At 47.1% G+C, this 23256-nt stretch overlaps 1 protein-coding gene across 4 annotated transcripts in view; it reads left to right on the forward strand.

The window, feature by feature from the left end:
* The window catches only part of Mylk (myosin light chain kinase), a 253275-nt gene that overhangs the window by 223363 nt on the left and 6656 nt on the right, over positions 1 to 23256 (forward strand). For all 4 annotated transcript variants that reach the window (XM_029470833.1, XM_029470834.1, XM_029470835.1 and 1 more), the window contains exons 26-30: positions 4489 to 4706; positions 6737 to 6860; positions 14020 to 14172; positions 16480 to 16603; positions 22711 to 22840. In XM_029470833.1, the coding sequence (XP_029326693.1) occupies positions 4489 to 4706; positions 6737 to 6860; positions 14020 to 14172; positions 16480 to 16603; positions 22711 to 22840 (749 nt within the window). The remainder of the gene's footprint in view (positions 1 to 4488; positions 4707 to 6736; positions 6861 to 14019; positions 14173 to 16479; positions 16604 to 22710; positions 22841 to 23256) is intronic.

Raw genomic sequence — 23256 nt, forward strand, 5'->3', positions numbered from 1 at the left:
AAAAAAAAAAAAAAAAAAACAAAAACAAAAAACAAAAAACAAAAAAACATATAAAGTCACACTAAAAATGATAAGGAAACAGAAAACAGTCTTCCTCCCATCCATTCATTCATCTTTCCTGTTTCTACACTACTAGAGGCAGATCATTGTGGGGGGGGCGTTTCTTATATTCTTCCAAAGTTCTTTAAAAAATGCAAGCAGAGATATAACATCTGCATTTTTACTGTCCTGGAATTTATCACAATGTGTACCTTGAACTCAGTGTCCAGCACTGGGTAGTTTTCAGTAAGCTGATATCACAAGCCTTGGGTCCTCTGAACTCTGAGGGACCTCAGGTTACATACACCACAGTGTGCATTTGAGCCATCTGCGTTTGATAAGAGATCGGGTGGTTTCGTGCCTCTTTCGCTTTTGCAAGCATTGCTTGCAACCTTGTGCATGCGTATTTTCCATGATGCCTGTGCACACCCATGGCCTCCGTCCCAGAAATGAAAGTTCACAAGGTGAAAGGGCATGTTCATTTGAGGATTTTCAAGGTACCCTCAGGCTGCACAGCCTGAGCTTCAGAATCAGTTCTTTGGAGACGAGAAGCTTTCTACTCTGGCTGGCACTCTTCCGCAGGAGGGACCAGGCCCCATGGCTGCCTCTTCTCATCCCCCCTCACATTAGACATGTTCCTCTCAGAAAGCGCTCTTGGGACAGACACAAATGGTTGAAAGTGCAGATCAGAGTCAGTTAACCTTACGCAGATCCCAGCCGCACCCCACATGATGTGACCTTGAATAAGTTAATCAGCTCTGACAATCCTTAGTTTCACTGTGAAGAGCCTGTTCTCTCTCTCTCTCTCTCTCTCTCTCTCTCTCTCTGACACACACACACACTGGATGCTGTGGGATTAGGTAGAATTGTTCTGTGAGGCTCAGTGCTCGGCCATAGATGGCTATTAAAAGAGTGAAAGGTTGACTTTTTCCTGTATTTTGGTTTGTTTTCCACTTAAAAGTAGCCCTGGAGCATTTTAACATCTACGTAGCTGCTGTGGATCAAATCCTTTCTAATTCTCAGGAAGCCAGCCTTCAAGCTCTCTGACTACTGAAATGAGATTTTTTTTTAATTGTTAGGTCCTACCAGCCAAAGGGTATTTAGATTAAATAATATCAAGGCTCCCATTTGGCTGTAGAATTCTACTTTCCGTGGAATCATAAACGACTCAGAGAATATCTTCATTAGTATCTTTTGGTCAGGTTCACCACCACCCCCTTTTAGGAATGTTACCTCCCTGCCTGTGACTCTGTCACAGCTCTCTGTCTTTGTGGACTGAGAATTCACATTTGTTTTAGAGCGGATTGCTTAGTTTGTGCAGTGTGGGTACGTGAGGACGTGGAGAAATGTCTTATCTTTAGAAGTTAAACCTTAGGCAAGTTCACAACAGAGGGGCGGAGGGGTGGCAGGAGGCAGGCAAACCTGGGTAAGGGCAGTCTGCAGCACCAGTGGGCAGAATACCATACTTAGCTTGGAATTGGGACTTGGCAAGCTGGGTGGAAAAAAAGCAGAGAAATGTAAGGAGGTTTCAGCTGGTCTGGCTTTCATCCCCACACCCCACTCCTCCCCCACGGACAGAGCGAGTCTCACAAGCATGGATGCCAGATCGGCCTCTATTGAGGTGAGGGTTAAGATTGCCCTGTGATAGGAACTGAACCAAGGCTCATCCCTTCCAACCTAGTCCAGCATATAGCCACAAACAAAGAAAGGGTTGACAGTCAGCAGGCCAATTGAGAGGAATTAAATGTATTCCAGAGTCCCAGCCTCAGATATGTAGGAAATAAGGAAGAATATGTCTGCAGCCTGTCTGACTTTTAGTTTCTGGACAAGCCCCAGTCATACAGGAGCAAGGGCCCTTCTGGCTGCTGCCTGGGCATGGGCTTCTCTTTTTGGAAGTACTTGGGACTGTCCAAGTGGTAATGGGTCCCTGAGCCCTGGAGACGATATGAAGTTTCAACTGGATACCGGTGACTGATGTCATCTTTGCTCCACTGTTAGCAACATTTATAAAAGAGCATCCAACTGGCTGCCAGGAGGCAAAGAGTAGAGACTAGGTACCAAGGCTTGGATAGCATTGTCCTCTCTGGCTGCCGGGGAAAGCTTGCCCAGACTTGCAGCTCTGGGGATGAGCTTGGCCCCTTGGGATGAGTACTGTTGGTGATAGTATCTGTTCATTTATTCACTCGATATCAGTTTATTAAGAACACATTTCATCTGGCACCGGCTTGGCCCGTTTCTGTAGATAGCAGACAGAACTATGAAACTTGGTACTCAGCTCCTTCCATACCGGGAAGTGACTGAAGGAGAACTTTAAAGATATATTTGATACAGCTGAATAGAAGTGAGCCTGCGTGAACCCATAATGAGTAGGTCACCTACCTCTAGAAATGCAGCCCTGTGAACTTCCTGGCTTAGACAGCTACACTTACTGCTCAGAACCTCCCCCCTGGAAGTTGAAAGAATGACTGCTTTCTCAGCACATTTTAAACTTAGAGGCCGCTATCTGGGGGTGTACCTTGTTTGTACCAGATACTGGCAGAGCCAAGTAAAATCCTGGAGATGATGAGCCAGGCTTCATGCAGCTATGAGGACGAGCAACTGAGACAAGACAGGCTTGATTCAAAAAGTTCAGGGACAAGGCATGGAGAGCCTCAGAAGGAAGTATCGTTTGTGTAGAAGTAGGGAAGGGCTTTGCCAAGAACTTGAGCTTCAGTGCCTCACAGGATTTAAAGTAGACTATGCCAGGGTTTCCCAGACATGTCTGGCCATTCAAGTGACCTAGGGACTTTTAAAATACGGATCTTCAGATTCCTTCTAAGATTTTACAAAAGAAAATCTCTGAGGGAAGATATTAAGAATCTGTATTTTCTCATATATGTATATATAGATATATAATTTTAAATTTTACTTATTTGTTTTATATGCATTGGTGTCTTGCCTTCGTGCATGTCTGCGTGAAGGTGTTGGATATCCTGGAGCTCCATTTACAGACAGTTGTGAGATTTCCTATGGGGTCTGAGAATTGAACCCAGGTCCTCTGGACAAGCAGCCAGTGCTCTTAGCCTGTGAGTCATCTCTCCAGCCCCAAGAATCTATATTTTCAACATAAATCTAAATGACTCTTTAAAAGGAAAAAAAAAAGATATATAACATGCTAGTACCCTTCTGCATAGTTTGCCTATAGTGTTAACTCAACAGGTAGTGATGTTATTATCCATATCTTACAGATGAAGATATTGTAGCTACGGCCTGACAATAGAGTTTGTCTTAGAGCTTTCCTGGAAATCAGTAGAAATGAAGGCTTCAGGACAAGAGGCACCACCTGCTGGCTACGCAGGGTCTTTCTTCTCTGGTTGGTTCTAAAGTATCTATTCTAGCTCCTTCTAGTGGCCAGGGGTACTCTAACCGCTACCGTACTCAGCTCTCCCAGAGGAGCCATACAGTGATGGAGGTATACAGGCTCTGTCGTCTTCTTGTCTGTCTCTCCTGCAAGATCAGTGACAAGGAACTACCTGGTCCAAAGTCACAGCTTCTAAAACTCAGAGATTGGATTCACACCTGGGTCTGTGCATTCTTGATGACTCCCTATAGGGGAGCTTGTATGTACAGTACTAGAAGTGGACTGAAAGTCCACTGTAGCAAACTGCCAGGTTACAGCCACCTGGATGCCACATAGGTCAGCGTGGGTAGGGCTCTAAATCCTCTGAGGAGTGGGCAGGAGAAGTGGGTCTGGAGGCCTGAGGTGGGGGATCAGAGGAGTCAGCAAACCTCAGACATCAGGGCTGTGCATATACACGGGGCAATATGCTGGCTACCTGAGGTTAACAGTGGATGCCCAGTTATGGCTTCTAGACATGGAGTGGATTGCACACACCCAGGACACAACGTTTACCAGGCAGAGAGGCAAGGAAGGCATTCTAGCAAGACAAGTTAGCTATGGCTGGAGAGAGTGAAGTCTCACAGTCAGCAGTTCTATTATAACTGCTATGCAATTGGCTACGTCCAACCAACACCAGAAACTTTATTGAAGATTCTCATTATCAATGATAGTTTTCTGTTCCCAGCTATACAAGTATATGCTTATATTCTGTAAGGAAGTGACTATTTGAAATGTCAGCTCCCTGTACCTAAAAGGCACAGTGAGGGTCTATGAGAGAAAAAGACTACTAAAGATCACCCTTCTAAATAAGGCGAGCTCGTTCATATTTTCCCCTTCATGCCTGGCCTGAGGGCTCCCCAGATTTCAGGTGCTTCCCTGAGCCCTCTAGTAGCCTAATAGGTGTATGTGTAGATGAGTGAATGGGGCCTGGAAAGCTGTGGGAACTTGGCTCATGCACAACCACGTACACGTGCGCGCACAGGCACACCGGCCTACCTTGGCAGGACACCCTGCTATCCTGTCCCCTAGCATCCTATTGTGTGACTGCAGTGCATTTTCTGTTCTCACAGCGTGTCCGGGGGTGAGCTGTTCGAGCGTATCATTGACGAGGACTTCGAGCTGACGGAGCGGGAGTGTATCAAGTACATGAGGCAGATCTCGGAAGGGGTGGAGTACATCCACAAGCAGGGCATTGTGCATCTGGACCTCAAGCCTGAGAACATCATGTGTGTCAACAAGACAGGCACCAGGATCAAGCTCATTGACTTCGGTCTGGCACGGAGACTCGGTAAGGCCTGTCTACCTGTCCCAGCATTGCTACTGTGTGGTGGCAGTGGTTGGGTGTGTCCTACACACTGCATGTCGGAAATGTTCAATGTCGGAGCCAAAGTCCCAGACCAGTAAGACTTCTCAGGTTCAAATCCAGCCCATACCACTCGCTGCTGTATCATTCTAAACCAAGTTCCTTTTCTATAAGGGGACTTAACAGCTCCTGCTCCATAGGGTTGTTAAGCTGCTAGTACACAGTAGAAACAGTCCTTACACACAGTAAGTACTTTGGCCTTCACTGAATATGTGATGATGGCAATGGTGCTGGTGATGATGATGATGATAATGACGATGACATTAGTGACAACTCATTTTGGTGGTGATGGCTCCTCACATCTGCATTATGTTACATTCTTTCACATTCAAAGAAAATGTATATATAACCAGTCTCATTTATCCTCACTCGGAGGAAGATGAAGAATTTGTAGGCTAGGGGACACAAGATTGTCCAGAGCTTTGTCCAGCAGATTCCAACCACGGGCCAGTGACATACTGAGGCTGGGCATAGGGACCCTGGACCCAGCTCAGCATGCTCTGCTATCAGCGCCTTGCTATTTCATCCCCAGCTTCTGAGATCTTCAGCAGGAAGAAGATGGGGGAGGGGGGAGTGATCAGAACCTCTTTCCAGGCACTGAATTCTTTATGGTCAGCAGCTGTGCCTCATGTCCCTCCCTCTCCCGTGTCCACCCTGCCTCTGCCGCTCTCTGGCTCTCTCACCGAGCAGCATCCTTCCCTCCCTCCTAGACACTGTTCTGTTAATACACAGCCATGGGGCTGGAGTGAGCCAGCCTTTATTCTGCCACCCTTGGAGAAGCAAGAAATACTTGGATGAGATAATGCCTAGTAAACCTCCCTGTCCCGGGTGAGGCTGTGCCGGTCATCTGGAGGACACTGACGGTTCAGTGAGGTCCTCCTAGGCCTGGACTTGCTTGATAGTCAGCACAGTATGGCCAGAGCCTTCCCTGATACTGAGAAGATATGCCTGTTCTACTCTCTTCTGCCACAAGGAGGAGTAGGGACAGTGGCCACTACATAGGACCTTCCTTTGGACTGGAACCACCACTGAGTGGAACAAATAGGGAAGCACTGGCCTCAGGAGCTGGCAGCGACAGAGCCCAAGGAACACAGTGTTCCCGTTCCTTGGTAGAGGGACACTGTAGGAACAGCTGTATCTGAGAACCAAAGAATAGGGAAGCAGTTAAAATGCACAGGAGGAATTAGGTGCAGGCTGGAGTGGGGCAGCGGACCGCTAAGGTTTTTGTTTAGAATATTGGCATGGGTCTGGGAGTGCTGAACCAGATCAGATGTGACTCCCAAGCCAAAGCCTAACCATTGCTGGCATCTCCTATCTGGACTGGACCACCAATGGGCATCTCTGCTCCTTTATGGCCAAGATATACCACTGTGGAGTTTAGGCCCCTGTGACTATTGTCCAAGCAGCTGGAGAGGAGAAAAGGAGGTTTAGAATAAATAGGAGAGGCCGTGGATGGGGGGAACGGAGAACATGGACCAGCAATCAGACCATCTGGGTCCATGTTCTGACCATTTCTACTGGACTTCACTTTCCTGCACTTACCTCCCTTTTGTCCTGAGTGGCACCACATTGTCCCTATCTCCTAGTATTAATGAGAATGTGAAGCTATGAAAATCCTTTAAAGGACAAAGGAACTACCCAACAGAGAGAGAAATCCCTGTGACTTTGGCAACAAAGAACATTAGACACAGCGAATGTTAGTGTCACCATCTACCTGAGGTCACTGAGCACAAGTCACAATCCCTACCTTGCGGGACTAGCTTGCTAGAGACGTGGGCCTGTGAAAGCACCACTCAGGGACAGGTACTTTAATGGCCTCTTCCCCCCAACTCTAGGTATTTAAGGTGGGTTTATGGCTTGTTGGCTTTCTTGGTGTGTCTGTTACACAAACAAGGGCAGGGCCTTCCCAGCTCTGTGATACACTGTCAACTGACCCCTCTGTCTTCTGGTTTCAGAGAACGCTGGGTCTCTGAAGGTCCTCTTTGGGACCCCAGAGTTTGTGGCTCCTGAAGTGATCAACTATGAGCCCATCGGCTACGCCACAGACATGTGGAGCATCGGGGTCATCTGCTATATTCTGTGAGTCCCAAGGCTCTTGCTGGGGTGGGGAGACAGTGAGGGAGAGGCCAGCGTGAGCCATGGGAGACCACATGCTCCAAGCAGAAGGGTCATAGGTTGCCGGTCCCATTCCCACCTCTGCCAGCCCATCCTGCTCCTGGGCTCCCAGTGAGTGAGTACCCTGCACCACCCTCTGTTGCTACATCTAGTGCCACACACAAAGATCTCCCCACCTGGGTGCTATACTGTCCCTAGTGCTGGCCACCTGGGGGCTTTGGTCAGGGTCATGAGGTGAGAGGGAACCCAGATGGGATGCTGTGCCTCTTCACTGTCATCTGAAGAGAGGAGCCCATCCTCGCAGGGTGGACACCACAGTCCCTCCATGTCTCTCACTCCAGTACATGTACTGATTAATAGGCACTTTTAATGGAAAGGCTTATATGGGAACAACAGACAACAGAAATCAATACAGTAATCAGAGTTAGCAATGCTAGAGGGAAGGAGGAGAAGCCAACAGTATACACCAGTGCTTGGCAACCCATAATATACCTGAATCTGTGGCAATGCCTGAGTCGCTCCACGTATAACAGGACCAGGGCACCCATAGTGTTTGTCCAAGGTTACATTTGGAGTAACTCACCTCCATGTGCCTTTTGTTGGGTTGTGCTGAAGCTTCGGGCCACAGTCACTAAAGCCTTAGAAGCAGCCCTTGAACTTGTGTGCCACCGTGCAGGTGTGGAATAAGTCCCTAAAGCTGTGGCATACATTTAATTGTTAAAAATATTGTTGTCAGGATTATAGCTCAGTCAGGAGCGTGCTTGCCCAGGATGCATGGGATAGTAAGCTCAGTCTTCACTGTTGCATAAAAGCATCCAGGTATGGTGGAACATATTTCAGCCCCAGCACATGAGAGATGGAGACAGGAGAATAAGAAGTTCAAAGTTACCCTCAGCTACATAGCCATCCTGGACTGCATGAAACCCTGTTTCAAAATATATGCATATGTATATTTGTATTAAGACAAAGGGAAAATTAAGTATTTTGCATAGAAAATTAAAGAAGGCTACAGAGATGGTTCAGTGGTTAGGAACATTTACTATTTTTGCAAAGGACCCATGTTCTGTTTCTACCCTGCACCTCCAGTCAGGCAGCTCACAGCTGCCTACAACTCCAGTTCTGGGAGATCCAAAGCCACCTTCTAGTTGTGACGAGTGCCTGCACACATATGGTACACACGTGTTCATGCAGGTACATGTGTATACAAACACACATACATATCTTTTTTTTTTTAATGAATTTAAGGAGGCTCTCAAAGAAAGCAATCTAAGACATTTGGGATCTTCGGCCCCCAGGGTGAACGGTGACTCTTAGTATCCAGTTGATTTACGAAGCACTATTAGAAAAGCTTTGGTGTGGTGGGATTTTCTATGTCCTCAGAGTGTTACCGTCACGGTGGCCTGTGAGGACAACCTTGTTCACTTAGACCTGTGCTATAGCATTTGTACCACAGAGTCCCTGCCTTCCCTGTCTAGTGTCACCCCCCTCCAGGCCAGAGTAGAGCCCATGCATTTCTCTGCCTTCCCCTGTGCTCTCTAGGAGGAGCTACTAGCGACTAAGGACACTGCACTGCATGCTTTCTTCATGTTCCTGGCTAAGTGAAGAACAGAGAGAGCCCTGAGCTCTCGGCCTCTCTCTCCTGTGGCTTCTGGGCCAACCAGAGCTCATTTTGATCTCGGGCCCTAGTGAAACATGGAGCCCTGTAGAAGCTCCATTTGGTCAGCTCACTCTGGCCAGACCCCGCCGGTGCCGCTTTGGCTTAGCTTGCACCCAGTACTTGCAGCAAGCATTGCTTACTGTGGGAGGCATGGGGATCAGCTGATCTGCTGCTTTCACAAAGGTGGGTCTGATCTCAGCACAAAGGCAGAGTGGGTGGTGGCAGGGGTTTGATTGTATTGGACATCAAAGTGCATGGTGCCACGGAAGCAGCATTGCTGGCCACTTACCATGGTCTGGGCACCTGACCAAGTGTTCCATTTTGCCCAGAACGAATAGTTTCCTAGGGTACAGGACTTTGAGCACAGAAATGGGGATGGTCCCAGACAAACCAGGATGAATCGCAGCTGTAACGGGACTGCTTGGTAAATGTTGACAACGTGCACATTCCTGTGTCCCACACTGAATCAGAGAAACAAATCCAACCAGGATCCTGCAGACCTTGGGTCCTCTCGTGCTCACTGTCCAGGGAGACAGCACCATCCTTTCTTCTGAAGTTAGGGCTCCGGTCAGTTCTGTCCGTTCCTGGACTTCATGAAAGGACTCAGAAGGAAGTGACTGGCTTCGTTTAGTCAATGCTGCCAGTCTAATTCATACTGTTACACACCACTGTGGACGGCTCATTATCCAAGCTCTGCAGCATGCCACTGTGTGGACATAATCCAGTGTACTAAAGGACCTTAGGTAGCGTTCAGTTCGTAATGTTACAGCCTTCTGGCACATGTGGGTTTTTTTTTTTAGAGAGAATGCTGTGTGTTTTCCACTGGAAATGTTATCTGGAATTTGGCTTGCTGGGTCAGGAGAGCACTGTGTTTTAAAATAACAATTATTGTAGATATTATCTTACACACACACACATTGCTTACTAGATTGCTTTTAAAGTGAAGACTAAGAAATAAGGATTTGAAAAAAAAATGGAAGATAACTTTGTGTCAGGAGTAAAGAGAGGGATAAGAGGGAGGCAGCAAGTTGGCTTCACCCAGCTCAGTGTCCTGATGGCTGCCCCCTTTGCTGTGGCAGTTCTTTGGACTGTTCCATAAGGGCTGATCCAAATCTGGGAGGTCCTCTTTGGAGCTAGGTTCTCTCAGCAGAACACGGGATCCTAAAAACAGAAACGGAAGCCTACAAAATGATGGCTTCCTTTAAGCCCTGATGTGCAGAACTGAAGCTGCCACTGGAAGAGACCCTCAAGTGCCCTGTGGCACCTCTTCAGTGCTGGGTCATCTGTCTTAACAGTTCGCACGGGCCTCTTCTACCTTTGTTGAGAAAGCTCTCCTGATCACCCTTCAAGAACAGTGAACGCTGCTGGACATCACTGGCACCGCATGGCAGTGTAGGGGTATCCAACCTCGTTGTGGGAACTGGAATTCTGGGAAAATCCAGCTCAGGAATTAGGGCAGTTCCTATCTTTGCACAGAAACAATGGCATCTCTGAGATGATTCTCCTGAAGGGAGGGATTCCTTGGCTCTCCTTCTGCCATACTCTTGAGGAGAGCCACTCTTACCTGAGCATCTCAACCCTGTTCCTTCATCCCTGCCCTTCTGACCTGTGGTCCTCATCTTCCTGTCAGCCACACCTCCCTCCCACTTCAGCTCCTTGTGAAGTACTTGCCACACTCCAAAGAGCCAGTGGCCCTCCCCTAACACTGTATACAAGTCAGGAAAATGCTCCTGAGGGAAGAGGGGTGTGAGGCTGTAGCCTCTGTCTACACTGCTGGGACTGGGCTGCCCTCATCTCTGCTGAGCCCAGGAATCCATCTGATTCCCTGCCTCTCTGATCCCTTGCCAAATCCAGCCACTATCTTCAGGTTTTGCTTCCCAGAAACCCCACAGTTAAATCCCCAGTTTGGTCCTCTGTTCTTCCCATGAGTCTGCTCTTTGAAATTGTCCACTGGGGATTCTTTAAGATTGAAATGGGATAGAACCTAAAGCCTTCTGAAGCACTGGCAGGCATGTGGCCCCTTAACTACCACTGCTGCCAGATCACGTCTGTGACTTTAAAGACAGTGATGGAGCAAGCGTAGTCCAAGGGACATTTCCACACTCTCTACTCTCCTGACATCACACCCTGAGGGAAGAGCAGGCTCCAGCCCAAGGGTGGCTAGCAGGGTTCGCTGTGGGGAAACTAAGGATTAATTGATGCCAGACATGGTGTCATTAATCCCACCACATAGGAGGCAGGCAGATCGCCTATGTTTGAGTTTGAGGCTAGCCTGGTCTACAGAGCAAGTTCCAGGACAGCCAGGGCTACCCAGACAGACCGTGTCTTGAAAAATAAAAGAAACAAAAGCAAAAAAATAAGCCATTAGTTTGCCCAAGAGTTGGCTCAGCAGTTAAGAGCATTTGCTGTTCTTGCAGAAGACCTGGTTCCCAGGACCTAAGTGGCAGCTTACAACCCTCTGTAACTCTAATTCCAGGGTTTCTGACATCCTCTCCTAGCCCCCTTCGGGCACCAGGCACACATGTGTCACACAGACATGTATGCAGGCCCTCATATACATAAAACAAGTGAGAATTAAGCAGCCGGGGCCGGGGAATCCAGCAGAATGAAAGAAGCCTGCTTTATCCGGGCATGGTGGCGCACACCTTTAATCCCAGCACTTGGGAGGCAGAGACAGGCAGATCTCTGAGTTCGAGGCCAGCCTGGTCTACAAAGTGAGTTCCAGGACAGCCAAGGCTACACAGAGAACCCTTGTCTCAAAACAAAACAAAAGAGCAAGAAGCCTGCTATAGCACTCGTTAGGGCCCAGTTGGATGCCTAGCACAGTTAGAACACCCTCAAGTATAAGTTTCACAACTCAGACTTGAGAATGAATGTCAAGAATCCACATCCTTGAGAGAGAAACCAAGAATCCAAGAACTTGCCCAGACAGATAGCGATTTTATGAAGACTGATAAGTCCTTTGATTTAAAACAAGATGTAACACTGGGGTTGGGAATGTGCTATAGCATTAGTGTATTTGCTAGCAGGTTAATAGTTTGGTTTTTTCCCCTAATATAAAAACACACATGACCTATATACATATTCTAGCAATAAAGTCCTAAATAGAAAAAAAAAATAGAAACTTCAAACTAAGCATAGCTCTATACACCATTCCAGTATCTGTAAATTCGAAGCAGGAAGATCGTGAGTTCGAGGCTAACCTGCACTACACTACCTACTGAAGCAGAAATATAATCAGAAACACTAATTCTACCTTATCCATCATGCTCTATGTACCAGTATTGTAAGTTTCAAATTCCAAGGGAACTTGGGTGAGAGGGGACTTGGGCAAGACAGAGTGTTTCAGAGAGATGTGCTGCCAGGCAGGAGCACAGCCAGGGCCAGAGGCTGGGGCTCCCTGTGCCTGCACTGTGGACAGCAATTAAGACCTATCTCTGCAGGATTCCAAGTCCTAATTAGGAAAGGAGGCATGCAGAAGGGGCCCTCTCTGCATTCCTCAGCACCGCTGTTTGTTCTTCTTGCTGTCTTTTTGGAACACCAAAGGACTTTGCCCCTCCTTGCTTCAAACAGAATATGTAAAGGCAAGCAAAAGCAGGCACTCACAAGCAATGACAGGCTGTATCTTGGTGGAGCCTGCTTAGGCCATACACATCACACGGAGGTGGAGGGAGCTGAGGTCCCCAGGCAACCCACCCCAGTCACCATGGTATCAAAATGGAGTAGCACATAACAATATGAACTCAAGGACCGGTAACCTCTTACTCACGCCCTCTTGGGTACATGACCAAAAACGATTTAGATTGCCCTCATGGACTTAAGTCAGCATCTTGCTTAAGAAAAGCTATCTGCAATAGTTTAGTGTTACTCAAAACCACAAGTATATTAACTAGAGTGAGAAAATCCACACCCACCAGCTCTCTATTCAGCAGAGGGTTTCTCCCATGGCCAGCCTTCTCCCAGTGCTTCAAGTGGGTGTTGTTCAAGCACAGTGTTCGGGTACAAGCAGATTTCATGAGCTGAGGTCTTTTGAATGCTGAGCAGCTCCAGCAGCTGTCAGTGCATTGTTGTTTATGATGGTGGATTAATAAGGATTTGGAAGAAGGATGTTTATAAAACCCTGACTTAAGAGGGCCCTAAATATATTTCATGTGGTTCAGACAGGGTCAGGAGAGGGCTAAGTATATACTTTTCAGACTGAAGAGGCGGGGCTATTTGTTGAAGCCTTGTTAACAACTTCAAGATGGTAGCAATAGAGCATGAATGCTAGACTTGAGGTTCATCTCAGGGTGGGATTCCAGGTGGCTGTGCAGGTTGACATGCAAGGTGAGGGGATGGCTGGCTTGCAGAAGAGGTGCATAGAGGTCACAAGTGAGTACAGTGTGTTCTGGTTGACTTTGAGACCGCTGCCTTCCACATTGTGTTTGGCTTAGGCTATGGGGAGATGGTAGAGATTATCTAGACCTGTAGGTTATACATGACACCAGATGAACCCTGATGCAAACTGCCCGGTGGGCCAGTGCGATGCATGCAGCTCCTTAATCTGCATGGAAATATGAGCATGCAGCAGCAGTCAAGGGTGGGCCTGGGGACCCAGGCACCAAGTTGCACAGCTCAATGTCTGGGAATCTATGGGCAGGCTACCTAGCAAATTCTGGGCCTCACTTGCCATTGCTATATAATGAAGGAGTGAAGATTACCTGTGTTCCGGGGCAATGTGAAGATTAAATGAGTTCATCTATTTCAGATCTTTACACTGCAGGTGGTAACGTGTGCTCAGTGCCTACTGCTGATGAAGAGGGGGCAGGGACCACAGAGTTGAGAGACTATTTTAGAGCACAAAGAAAAAGTGGTCTAGAGATAATGGGACTAGGGATAATGCCCAGGCTCAGTCACTCAGCTAGCAAAGTGGCTGCACTCTGTCCTCTGCCATGTAGCCTGTGTTCCAGTGTGACATAAACGCCATAGGCAGCCCACATCTCCTCACCGACTGAAAGCCCTCATGCTTATTGAGCTAATATTTGATGAGCCATCCTTGTATGGTGCCTCCCCCAATACCCGGAGCTGGAGGTTATAAAGTAGGAGACTAGAGAAGAGTATATATATTAGATGGGAGGAATGGACCCACTAAAGGGTCTATAAGGGGTGAGGGCCAACCTGAGATCAGGATAGAAGAAGGGGAGGGAGGGGTTTCTCAGGTCAATCTCCCACATCAACCTCACAGGTGATTGATATAAAGCTTGGGGGTACCCCTAGATGCAATGAGTGACTGAGGAGAGATACAGAAGCCCTGTGGATTTCCTCTTCCAAGAGGAAGAGGAAAGGCAGGTGTGAAAGCCATCTGGTGTATGCTTGGAGTGCAGGGCCAGGCCTCACCTTTGATCTCCGCACTCTATTAGAGGAGTCCTGCCCCACCCCTCCCAGCCCAGCCCCACTTCATTCCTGCTCTCCTTCTCTTCTCCCCAGGGTCAGCGGACTTTCCCCCTTCATGGGTGACAATGATAACGAGACCTTAGCCAACGTCACCTCAGCCACCTGGGACTTCGATGATGAGGCGTTCGATGAGATCTCCGATGACGCAAAGGATTTCATCAGTAACTTGCTGAAGAAAGATATGAAGTAATGAGCAGGGATGGCAGTCTCGTCAGCCTCTGGCTAGTCCTGGGAGGCAGGGCTTTCCTGTATCTGTGAAGCTCCTCCTTCCTGGTCTTACACCAGTCCTGTGTTCCCTGAAGAGGAAGGAGTGTCCAGTGAGGGCTCAGCCAGTGGTTGCGTGGAGTAGTTCCTGCTTCCTGGCACAAGGCATTCCACACCACCACCACCCCCCACCCCCCGCGCACACACACACACACACACACACACACATACACTTTAGAAACATAGAAACCCTACTGGATTGTTGACCCCTGAGCAAGGAAGGGTCTTGGGAAGCAACAGCTTTTCTGTGGTGGTTGGCCTTTTATAGTCTGTTTGGCTGTGGCCCTCAGAGTCCTGTAGACTCCACAGGCCCTCTTCACAGTGAGGGTCGGGGGGATGCCTGCCTAACTTGCAAGCGCAAATAACAAAAATAGTTAACGACCCATTGGAGGGGCCTCTTTATATCCACTGATTATTCTGGCTTGGTGTTTCATTCACTTTGAAATCATTCCTTAGATATGGCCCAGTTTCTTCTAACACACAACACATTGGTGAGCAATGGATGCTGGGATGCCTCTGCCTTTGATGGCAAGCTGTGAAGAACGGTGAAACAAACAGCCTTTAGCGTAGTTGGAGTGAGGCTAGGTGGAAGAGCTGGGCAGGGGTTACATGGCTTGTTGGTCTATCTCTCCAGGTGAGTGGAGTCAGCTAAACTAAACCAGAAGGTAAGCGGCTTTGCTGCTCCTCAGGAGAGATACCATGATAGGGAGCTCTAGGGAACCATTCTGTAAGTGAGCATCCAGAGGCAGAGCCTGTTCCCAGTACCCCAACTCTACCCCCAGCTCTGAGTGGGATTTGACAATAGGGGATAGTTGGGACCATGCCAAGAAGGGTGGTGTTGACATAGGTAGTGTGGCTGGAGCAGGCGAGAGGCAGCCACCTCCAGGGATAGGCAAGAAGTGTCGAGCTAGCAGGTGATTTCACAACCTGGTTTCTACTTGTCCACCTGGTTTGTGGCTCTCTGGGCTGTAGCTTGCTACCTCCCACTCTGGGAACACAGATTGGTTGCTACGGGAGGGAGGCTCTTGCAGAACCTCTTAGATGGCTGCATCTGGGTCTCCAAATGCCCATTTATCGGAATCCTCTTGAGCCTCCCAGACTTGGACTCCCCAGGTGATATCCACACTTCCTCACAGTGCAGTCCCTGCCTCTTAGTGGCCACAGTTGTGCAGGAGTAATCCTGACCCAAAAAAGAATCTGGATATTGTGGGAGTTTGGATTTCCTTCCAAGGTGAAGGTTCCTACTCCCAAGATAGATAGTGCCCTTCTGATAACTTTGGCCCAAGGATGGCTTTTGTAAACGAAACTTCATTCACACATTTGATAGATGAGGCATTGTATGTGCCTCGTTTTCTCATCTGCTCTTAAAATGACTTAGCAACAGGCTGTATTGGGCTTCTCTAATCATAAAATGGGCTCACCAAAGAACCAGCTTCATCAAATAGAATAAAACGTTACATTCTTTTAAATCCTTAAAACCAGTGTATCTTCCACCAAAGACCACTTTCTGTCGTTTTTTAAATGTCTGTGATAAATTTATACATGCAAAATGTAGACATTAAAAGGATGTAAGTCAGCTTAAAACATCATGATCCCGCTCTCTAAAAGCCCCCCACACACACACACACACTGAGACATGCTTCTCTCTAGCCACTTTTCCTCTGCGTTAGCATGTAGTTCTTTGGACTTAGTCATGTTGCAAGTAAAGTGATGCCCCTGAAATGTTCCCAGATTCCAAAAGCTCTCAGAAAGATGAAATGTAGTTCTTAGGCTGCTGTGGCTTAAATGTTGCGTATAGGACCCATCTCTTTGGATCGTGACAGGAAACTCTGATACTCAGCCACAGTATAATGCATGAACATTCAGTGATTCTTGCAGGTTTGTCTTAGTGTTCCACTCTCATCACTATTTTCGGAGACCAAAGGGTCAGGCCCGCATGTGACCAGCAGGAGGACAAACCTCCCTGGAACATGGTGCTGGGCTTGTCTGCTTTATAACCCTGACCCTCTTGGACCACAAAGATTGAGAATCTGATGGTGGTTGGGCTGGGTCCAGTCAGTGCAATCAGACCAAGTGGGTAAAAGGGCAAGTACACAGTGCCCCTGGTCATGGTGTGTGATCCAAGCAGACCTGGGTTGTGTCCCATGTAACCTGGGACAGATGTCATCCCATTTGTCATCTCTGAGGTCCCCACCTGCTCAGAAATCCTCTGATTTCTGCCTCCATCAGAAACCGTCTGGACTGCACCCAGTGCCTTCAGCACCCATGGCTGATGAAAGACACCAAGAACATGGAGGCCAAGAAGCTGTCCAAGGACCGGATGAAGAAATACATGGCAAGAAGGAAGTGGCAGGTAATGTGGGCTCAGTGGGGTAGGATGCTGCTCTCAGTTTAGGGTCATTCTGGTCCAGGTAGCCCTAGCTTCACTCTAGGATGCTGCTCCTCAGATCAGCTTCATCCTAGCCCATGTGATCCTGTGATCCTAGCTTCACTCCATGAAAGGTTGAATTTGTTTCTGCAATGACCTGTGTCCAGTGGGACAATTGATTAAGGTGCTGAGTTACTAACATCCTTGAGCACAAAGTCCTTAGCTCAGAGGAAGCTCCTGACCTGCTTGGCTTTGTCTCCAGAGGCCTTGTGCAGCCTCCCCTCAACCAGGCTAAACTGCTAGTGGCCATGTCTTCCTGGCTTTCAGTGAGCACCATGACCTTGAAGGGTATCTAGCAGTCCTGGAGAAGCTGGGACCCTTGTTACATACTTCCTTGTGAGAGAGGGAGGGAGGATGCATGCTCCAAAGAGGAAATAAAGGTAGCTTTAGGCAAGGGAGTTAACTTTGCTGTGGATTCATGTTCTTATGTGTCATGTGAGGGTAGCACTGGCATGAGAAATTGTGAAAAATCATGAGAGAAATTTTGAAGGTCTTTAGGACAGTACCTGGAACACAGGGACATTCTGCAATCCTACCTGTAGCTAATATGGATGGAAGGAAGGCTGGCTATGGATCAGAGCTGATTCAAAGGATTTCATGTATGTGTTAGGTTTTTTTCCCATTTGCTATGATGAAACACCCTTAAGAGAGAGAGGAGTTATTTTGGCTCGGGGTTTGAGGCCTGGTCCATTGTGGTGGAAAAGTCAGTGTCGGGAGACAAGGGCCACTGGCCACCTTGTGTCTGCAAGGATGAAACAGGTTAGTGAACTGCCAGCTTGCTTTCTTTATATTCAGTCTAGGACCCCAGCCTGTGGAACAGTTTTGCTCATAGTAAGTGGATCTCCTCACCACAATTAACCTAGTCGAGATAATCTCTCACAGGCAAATCCAGACGCAAACCTAATCTAGACAACCCCTCACTAGTGTGCCCAGAGGCTGGTCTCCTAGATGCTTCTAGATCGTAACAATTTGACAATAAGTATTAAACATTACAAATGTGCCTGTGCATTGCTTTTAAATCTTACCATCGTAGCTATTATTGTCCTCACTTTACAGACAAACCAGGAAAGAGAGTAGATGAGAGGGCATCATCCAGAATTGCAGGGCTCAGTGGAAAAGCCAGGAATCGAGCCTGAAATCTGGCTCCAAAGTATACAGCTATAACAATAACAGAACTAACTGCCTCTAATAACAAGATGGTGACATTGTCATCCAAGCCCCAGGGCACTTAGCAGCCTGTCCATCTGTTTGACTCTTTCTTTCATCGCGGTTGGAGTTGTAAAGCTCCTGGGTTTCTGTAGAGGACATGGTTTCCATACCCAAGGGATGTACAGTTCGGTGGGAAACCAAAGCAACGTCAAATAAAAGAATGCAAGCACAGCAGGAGTTACAAATGATCCGCAGAGCCCCATGACCATATATGTAGCCGAGGGTTTTACCATCGTGCCCCCCGTTCCCAAAATAACAATTCTGAGACTTAATTAATTATGAATAAATTCTTAGGCCTTAAGCATTTTCTCGTTTCCTAACTAGCTCATAATTTAGATAATGTTTGTGCTAAGTCCTGCCACTGCCACATGGTTGGTTACCTCTCCTCAGTTTCATACAATGTCTCCTCAGAGTTCTGGGTGAATCTCCTCCAGCACCTCACTGTATCCCAGAATCTCCTTTCCCTACTGAAATGCCCTCCTCCTATTTCCTGCCTAAGCTAATAGACCATCAGCTTTTTTATTGGCAGGCGATGCTTCCACACAGAACACAGAAGATTATCCTTACACATATATGTGAGTATGGGTAGAGAAGGGGCCATTCCACTGGAGTTGACAGTTATAAGAATGTTTAGGGGAAGGAGCTAGGAATTTAGTAGGGGCCATAGTTAAAGCCCAGAAGGAAATGGCAGGTGGAAACTATGTAGGGCTGGACATAAAGGCAGAGCCTTTAACTGGAGATCCAGGGCTGGGAGACTGAGACTTTGCCAGTGTGATGGGAGAAAGGAGTCCACGGAACACTGGTCGCTATAACACATGTGACTAACCACAGTTTACTTAGAAAACACAACCTAACACATGGATTAGGAGCTGAGGAGAGACCACAAGAGCCTGCAGCTGAAGGGTTTCAGGGACTTGTATCCTGAGCACACAACAGCTCTGCTACAGGGAGGTCAGTTCTTGCTTGAAAGGATTGGGCTGATCGCCTGACTCTCCCAAATGCAAGGTAGGTTAGAACACCCGTCTCTCTTACCACCTGAGCCTTGTAGGTCAGAGTAGGAAGTAGACTTAATTTTTTTAAGGTATCTACAAAATCAAAGTTGCCTTGTTAATGGTCCTCTGCCCATCAGATGCCGGAGAATTCTTCTGGAAAGACAGGAAGAGAAGGGCAACCTTCAAAGAAGCAGGTCTAACTGGATCTTCCTTGCATGGGGCACTTAACTAGAGCAGCCCTGTCACCTCAGAATTATCTGTAAATGGCTCTAAGCCAGGCAGGTGCTAAGCCCAGGGCATGGGCACAGAGAGGAGCTGTGGGTGTGGGAGAGAATGGTTCCATTTCTGCAGCAGGGAACCACACCTCACAGCTCAGCCCTTATCTCTGGGTTTGCCTTTTACTGGCCATAGGCTTTTCTAGAAGGGTAAGGATCAAATTTAGAAAAAGAACCTCATTTCCCTTTTCTAATTTCAGTGAAAACATTTGGAAATGACTTTTCTGCAAAATTGCACACAAATTAGACCACAAAAATCTCACTCAACATGTCCCCGGGCTTAATTTCACTGGGAACAGTTCAGCTGTGCTGACCTGCTGTTAAGTTGCTTCCTTAGGGAAATCTTTTCCACATTTAAACTCCAATTCCAGAACCTTGGCTCCCCCAGAAATAGGGGGCTCTGTCTCAGAGCAGCCAAGGGAATGTGCAGCAGGACAGAGAGGACTAGAGTGGGCTATCCAGGGGGACAGAGCATGGGGCACATGTGTCCATGCCAACTCGAGAAGGAACCTTGTAACAACTCCCCTATTCTGATAAAAGGTCCCCAAAACAGGGAATTAACCTGGTAACAAATCTCTCCTTGCGGGACTAAGTGGGGCACAGGTATCTAAATCATATCATTGGTCTTTGGGTAAAGTTCTGAAAGAAGGCATGTTTTCAGTTCATACTGAAAGCCTAGTGCCAAGCCATGTATGTGAAGTGTAGCGATTGGGGTGAGTTTGGGAGGATAGCAGGGCTTCTGTCTGCTAACTAGATGTAAAAGGCTGGGTGTGGGAGTGGGAGTAGAAAGAAAAGTGGGAATTAACGGCCTAAAATTAGATGCATTTATTTTCTAGAAACTGCAGAGACCCCAGAAATGTGTATAAAAATAAAGGGGAAAAATATTAGAGTCTGCTCTATATTTTAATATAAATACATGAATACAGACTGCTCTATATTTTAATATAGAAATATTAATAAGGCTGCTTATATTTTAATATAGAAATATAAATATAGCCATCTCTTTTTTGTTTTGCTTTGTTTTGTTTTTCGAGACAGGGTTTCTCTGTATAGCCCAGGCTGTCCTGAAACTCGATTTGTAGACCAGGCTGGCCTCAAAGTCAGAAATCCACCTGCCTCTACCTCCCAAGTGCTGGGATTAAAGGCATGCGCCACCACACCCGGCTAAATATAGACAACTCTTGGCCATCATATACTTGTCAGAGGCCCTGTCATCCTGAGGCTGTTTTAAAGATGTTTACGGGCTAGTGCTTGGGTGACCAGTTTGCCTAAGTTTACTGGACATCGTTTGCCATTAGCACTGAAAGACCCTAATCCTGGGAGATGAACAATGGTGAGCCACCTGTCCTGGTCATCCTAGCTGGCTCTCCAAGAGCTAGGGAATTGGGACTATGTTCGGGAGGCCTAGACAGACTTTGCCTGCCAAGATCACAGCCTTAGCCAACCTTGTCCTCCAACAAAGAAAGCAGGTCTCTCGAAACAGGCTCAAGAACTGAAACTTGGCTCTGATGATTTTTGTTCCAAAATTTCCAAAGGTCTCCGTGAAGCCACAATCAGGTTTCAGCTCAGGGACATGCAAGTTGACTAGACAGTGCCAACATCCTTTCTGTTGGTTTCCAGAAAGCACTTTCCAAAGAATGAATTCTGGTGTCTACTATTTTTCCTTACTAAGCTCTTGCAAATATTCCCACTTAAGAAATTAAGTGAATGTCTCTGTTTGCTGGCCACATGACAGTGTCTGTGCCTAATGTATTTGCTACTCCGTGTCTGAAACACTGGACTTTTTGCTCGCCTCTTTCTGATAAGCTCGTATTAGTAACATTAGTTACAAAATAAAACCAAGAAAGAAGAAAGGCATCATCTCTCCACAGCGTGCAGTGAATACAATCCCAACAAACCCCACTCCACCTGTCTGGAATCAGAGTCGGTGGGCTCAGGGCAGAGGGCTGGGGTGCTGCTACCCATTCCTAAGCAGGAATAAGAAATCCTTCGGGAAAACCAGAGCTACAAGAAGAGTACAAATACTGATTCCATTGAAAATCTGGACACCAGTCCTCAGAGAAGGAAGAGCTAACTTGGACAAGTCATAGAGCAATGAGTGGTCGGAGAACTGGCCTTGCTGGGAGGAACCCTCTGGGTTCAACACTAAGCCCAGAACAAACCAGTGTGTGAGAAGGGAGGGATCAGCTGATTAGGGAGTGAGCTGCTATGATCTTGACTCCACTGAGATGGGTGCCACCTTATCAGTTCCCAGGACAAGGTAGGTCCCCATGAGAACAGGTGGATTTCTCACACTGCGACCTACAAAGCCATCAGCCAGATCATCGGGGGTGCCTGAGGACTGCCACATGTTCTCCTTCTGCTGGGCCAGTACCTTGTCTCGTCACCCTACCTGGGAACTCTGGGTTCTGTTCTCTGTGGTAGCAGAGAGCCAGGAACATACCCACACACTACCATGCTGTGTGCAGGAGGATATTGATGGCCAGATATCAGGGCCAGTTTGATTGTTTGTCCAAAGTGGATAAAAATAGGTTCTAACAAGGAGGGCAGAGTGCAGACTGGAAATGCAGCTATGATTGCAACAGCAGGTCTCTGCTGAAGACACATACATGCTTTTGCATGATTACTTAACATTCTGAATTTCTTGACTTTTGAAATAACCAGTCTTTTTATTGAAAACACTGACTTTCCAGGCAGTCAGCCTGTGAGGCTTCACTGAAATGTCTGAGTGTGTTAAATTAATCCAGGAAGAAAGCGGTTTCGCTAGCAGAATATGCGGTCCACACAGGAAAGGCAACATATGGGAACACAGAACTTTCACAGTACGTAGATGTCATATGACAGATCCTTATACTGGTCAGCAAAAGTTTCACCCTCTCCCAAGTGGCCCATTTGGGTGTTTGTCTCAGACACCAGCATGGACCCTGGGGAGGAACAGCTCCACTGGGCAACCATAAACTGGCGCTGGGGCCAGCCTGGGTTTTCCCTCAATCTCTGAAGTATCTCAATCATAAACAGAACTAAATGGGACCTTGGAGACCATCCTGCCTGACCCCTTCTTAGAAGGAAACTGAAGCCTGGAGAGGTCAAGTGGCTTGCCCAAGATCAATAATACGAGCACTGCTTCATTTTCCTGGACCCGTGGGGTCTGTAGTAACTGTCTCTTTGACCACTTGAAATCCTATTGCAGGCATTGTTTTATGAGGAACAGCCCCACTGGGCCCAGTCAGCAATAAGTCTTTGGAGCTGTCTCAGGCTGCAGTTGCTTTATATAAACTATCCCTTTTATGGGAGTTGAAGCACAGTATGAAAAGAGTTTTTGTCTCATGTTGACCTTGTTTAGTCACATTAACTCGCACATCAGTTCCAGAACCCATTCCATTCTCTGAACATCTTCGGACACGCTGACAGTGTGAGGAGAGAGAGGCTGGGCTCACTCCAAAGGCCCTGCATCCAGTGGCTGCTTCTCCCAGCCTGGGCTCTTCATCTCTGATCAGAACTTGCAAACTGGAACCAGGGACACCGCCTGAGTCCAACCTCCGTATCTCTTTTCCAGAAAACGGGCAATGCTGTGAGAGCCATCGGGAGACTGTCCTCTATGGCAATGATCTCAGGGCTCAGTGGCAGGAAATCTTCAACAGGGTCACCAACCAGCCCAATCAATGCGGAGAAACTAGAGTCTGAAGGTAAGGCTTTTCCCAGGCACTCATGAGAGAGGAAGAGTTGCGGGTAGAGGAACATTTTCAAAATCTAGGGTTTAATATGCTCTACAGTGATAAATTCAGAAAGACTTTTGGGGTTTCCCTGACAACTATTAACTCTGGTAATTATTCTTTAATTGTTAACTATTTTCAGAGCAAAAGCTATTATTTGTTTGCTAGAACCAGATTATCGGCTTCTTTTGCCTAAATTTTGTAGAAGACTTAAGGAAGCCTTTATTAAGATCTTTCTTTTTTTTTTTTTCTTTATTATAAAGGAGAAATTTTTGTATACTGATAGACAAGAATAAATAAAATAAAATCACATATGGTTATATAACATTTTAAAAATATCCTCCCAATTTCTGCTGCCTTATGTTTTTGTTTTAAAGAAAAATTAACTT

The sequence above is a fragment of the Mus caroli genome, chromosome 16 (genome assembly GCF_900094665.2).
Source record: "Mus caroli chromosome 16, CAROLI_EIJ_v1.1, whole genome shotgun sequence".
NCBI lineage: Eukaryota > Metazoa > Chordata > Mammalia > Rodentia > Muridae > Mus > Mus caroli.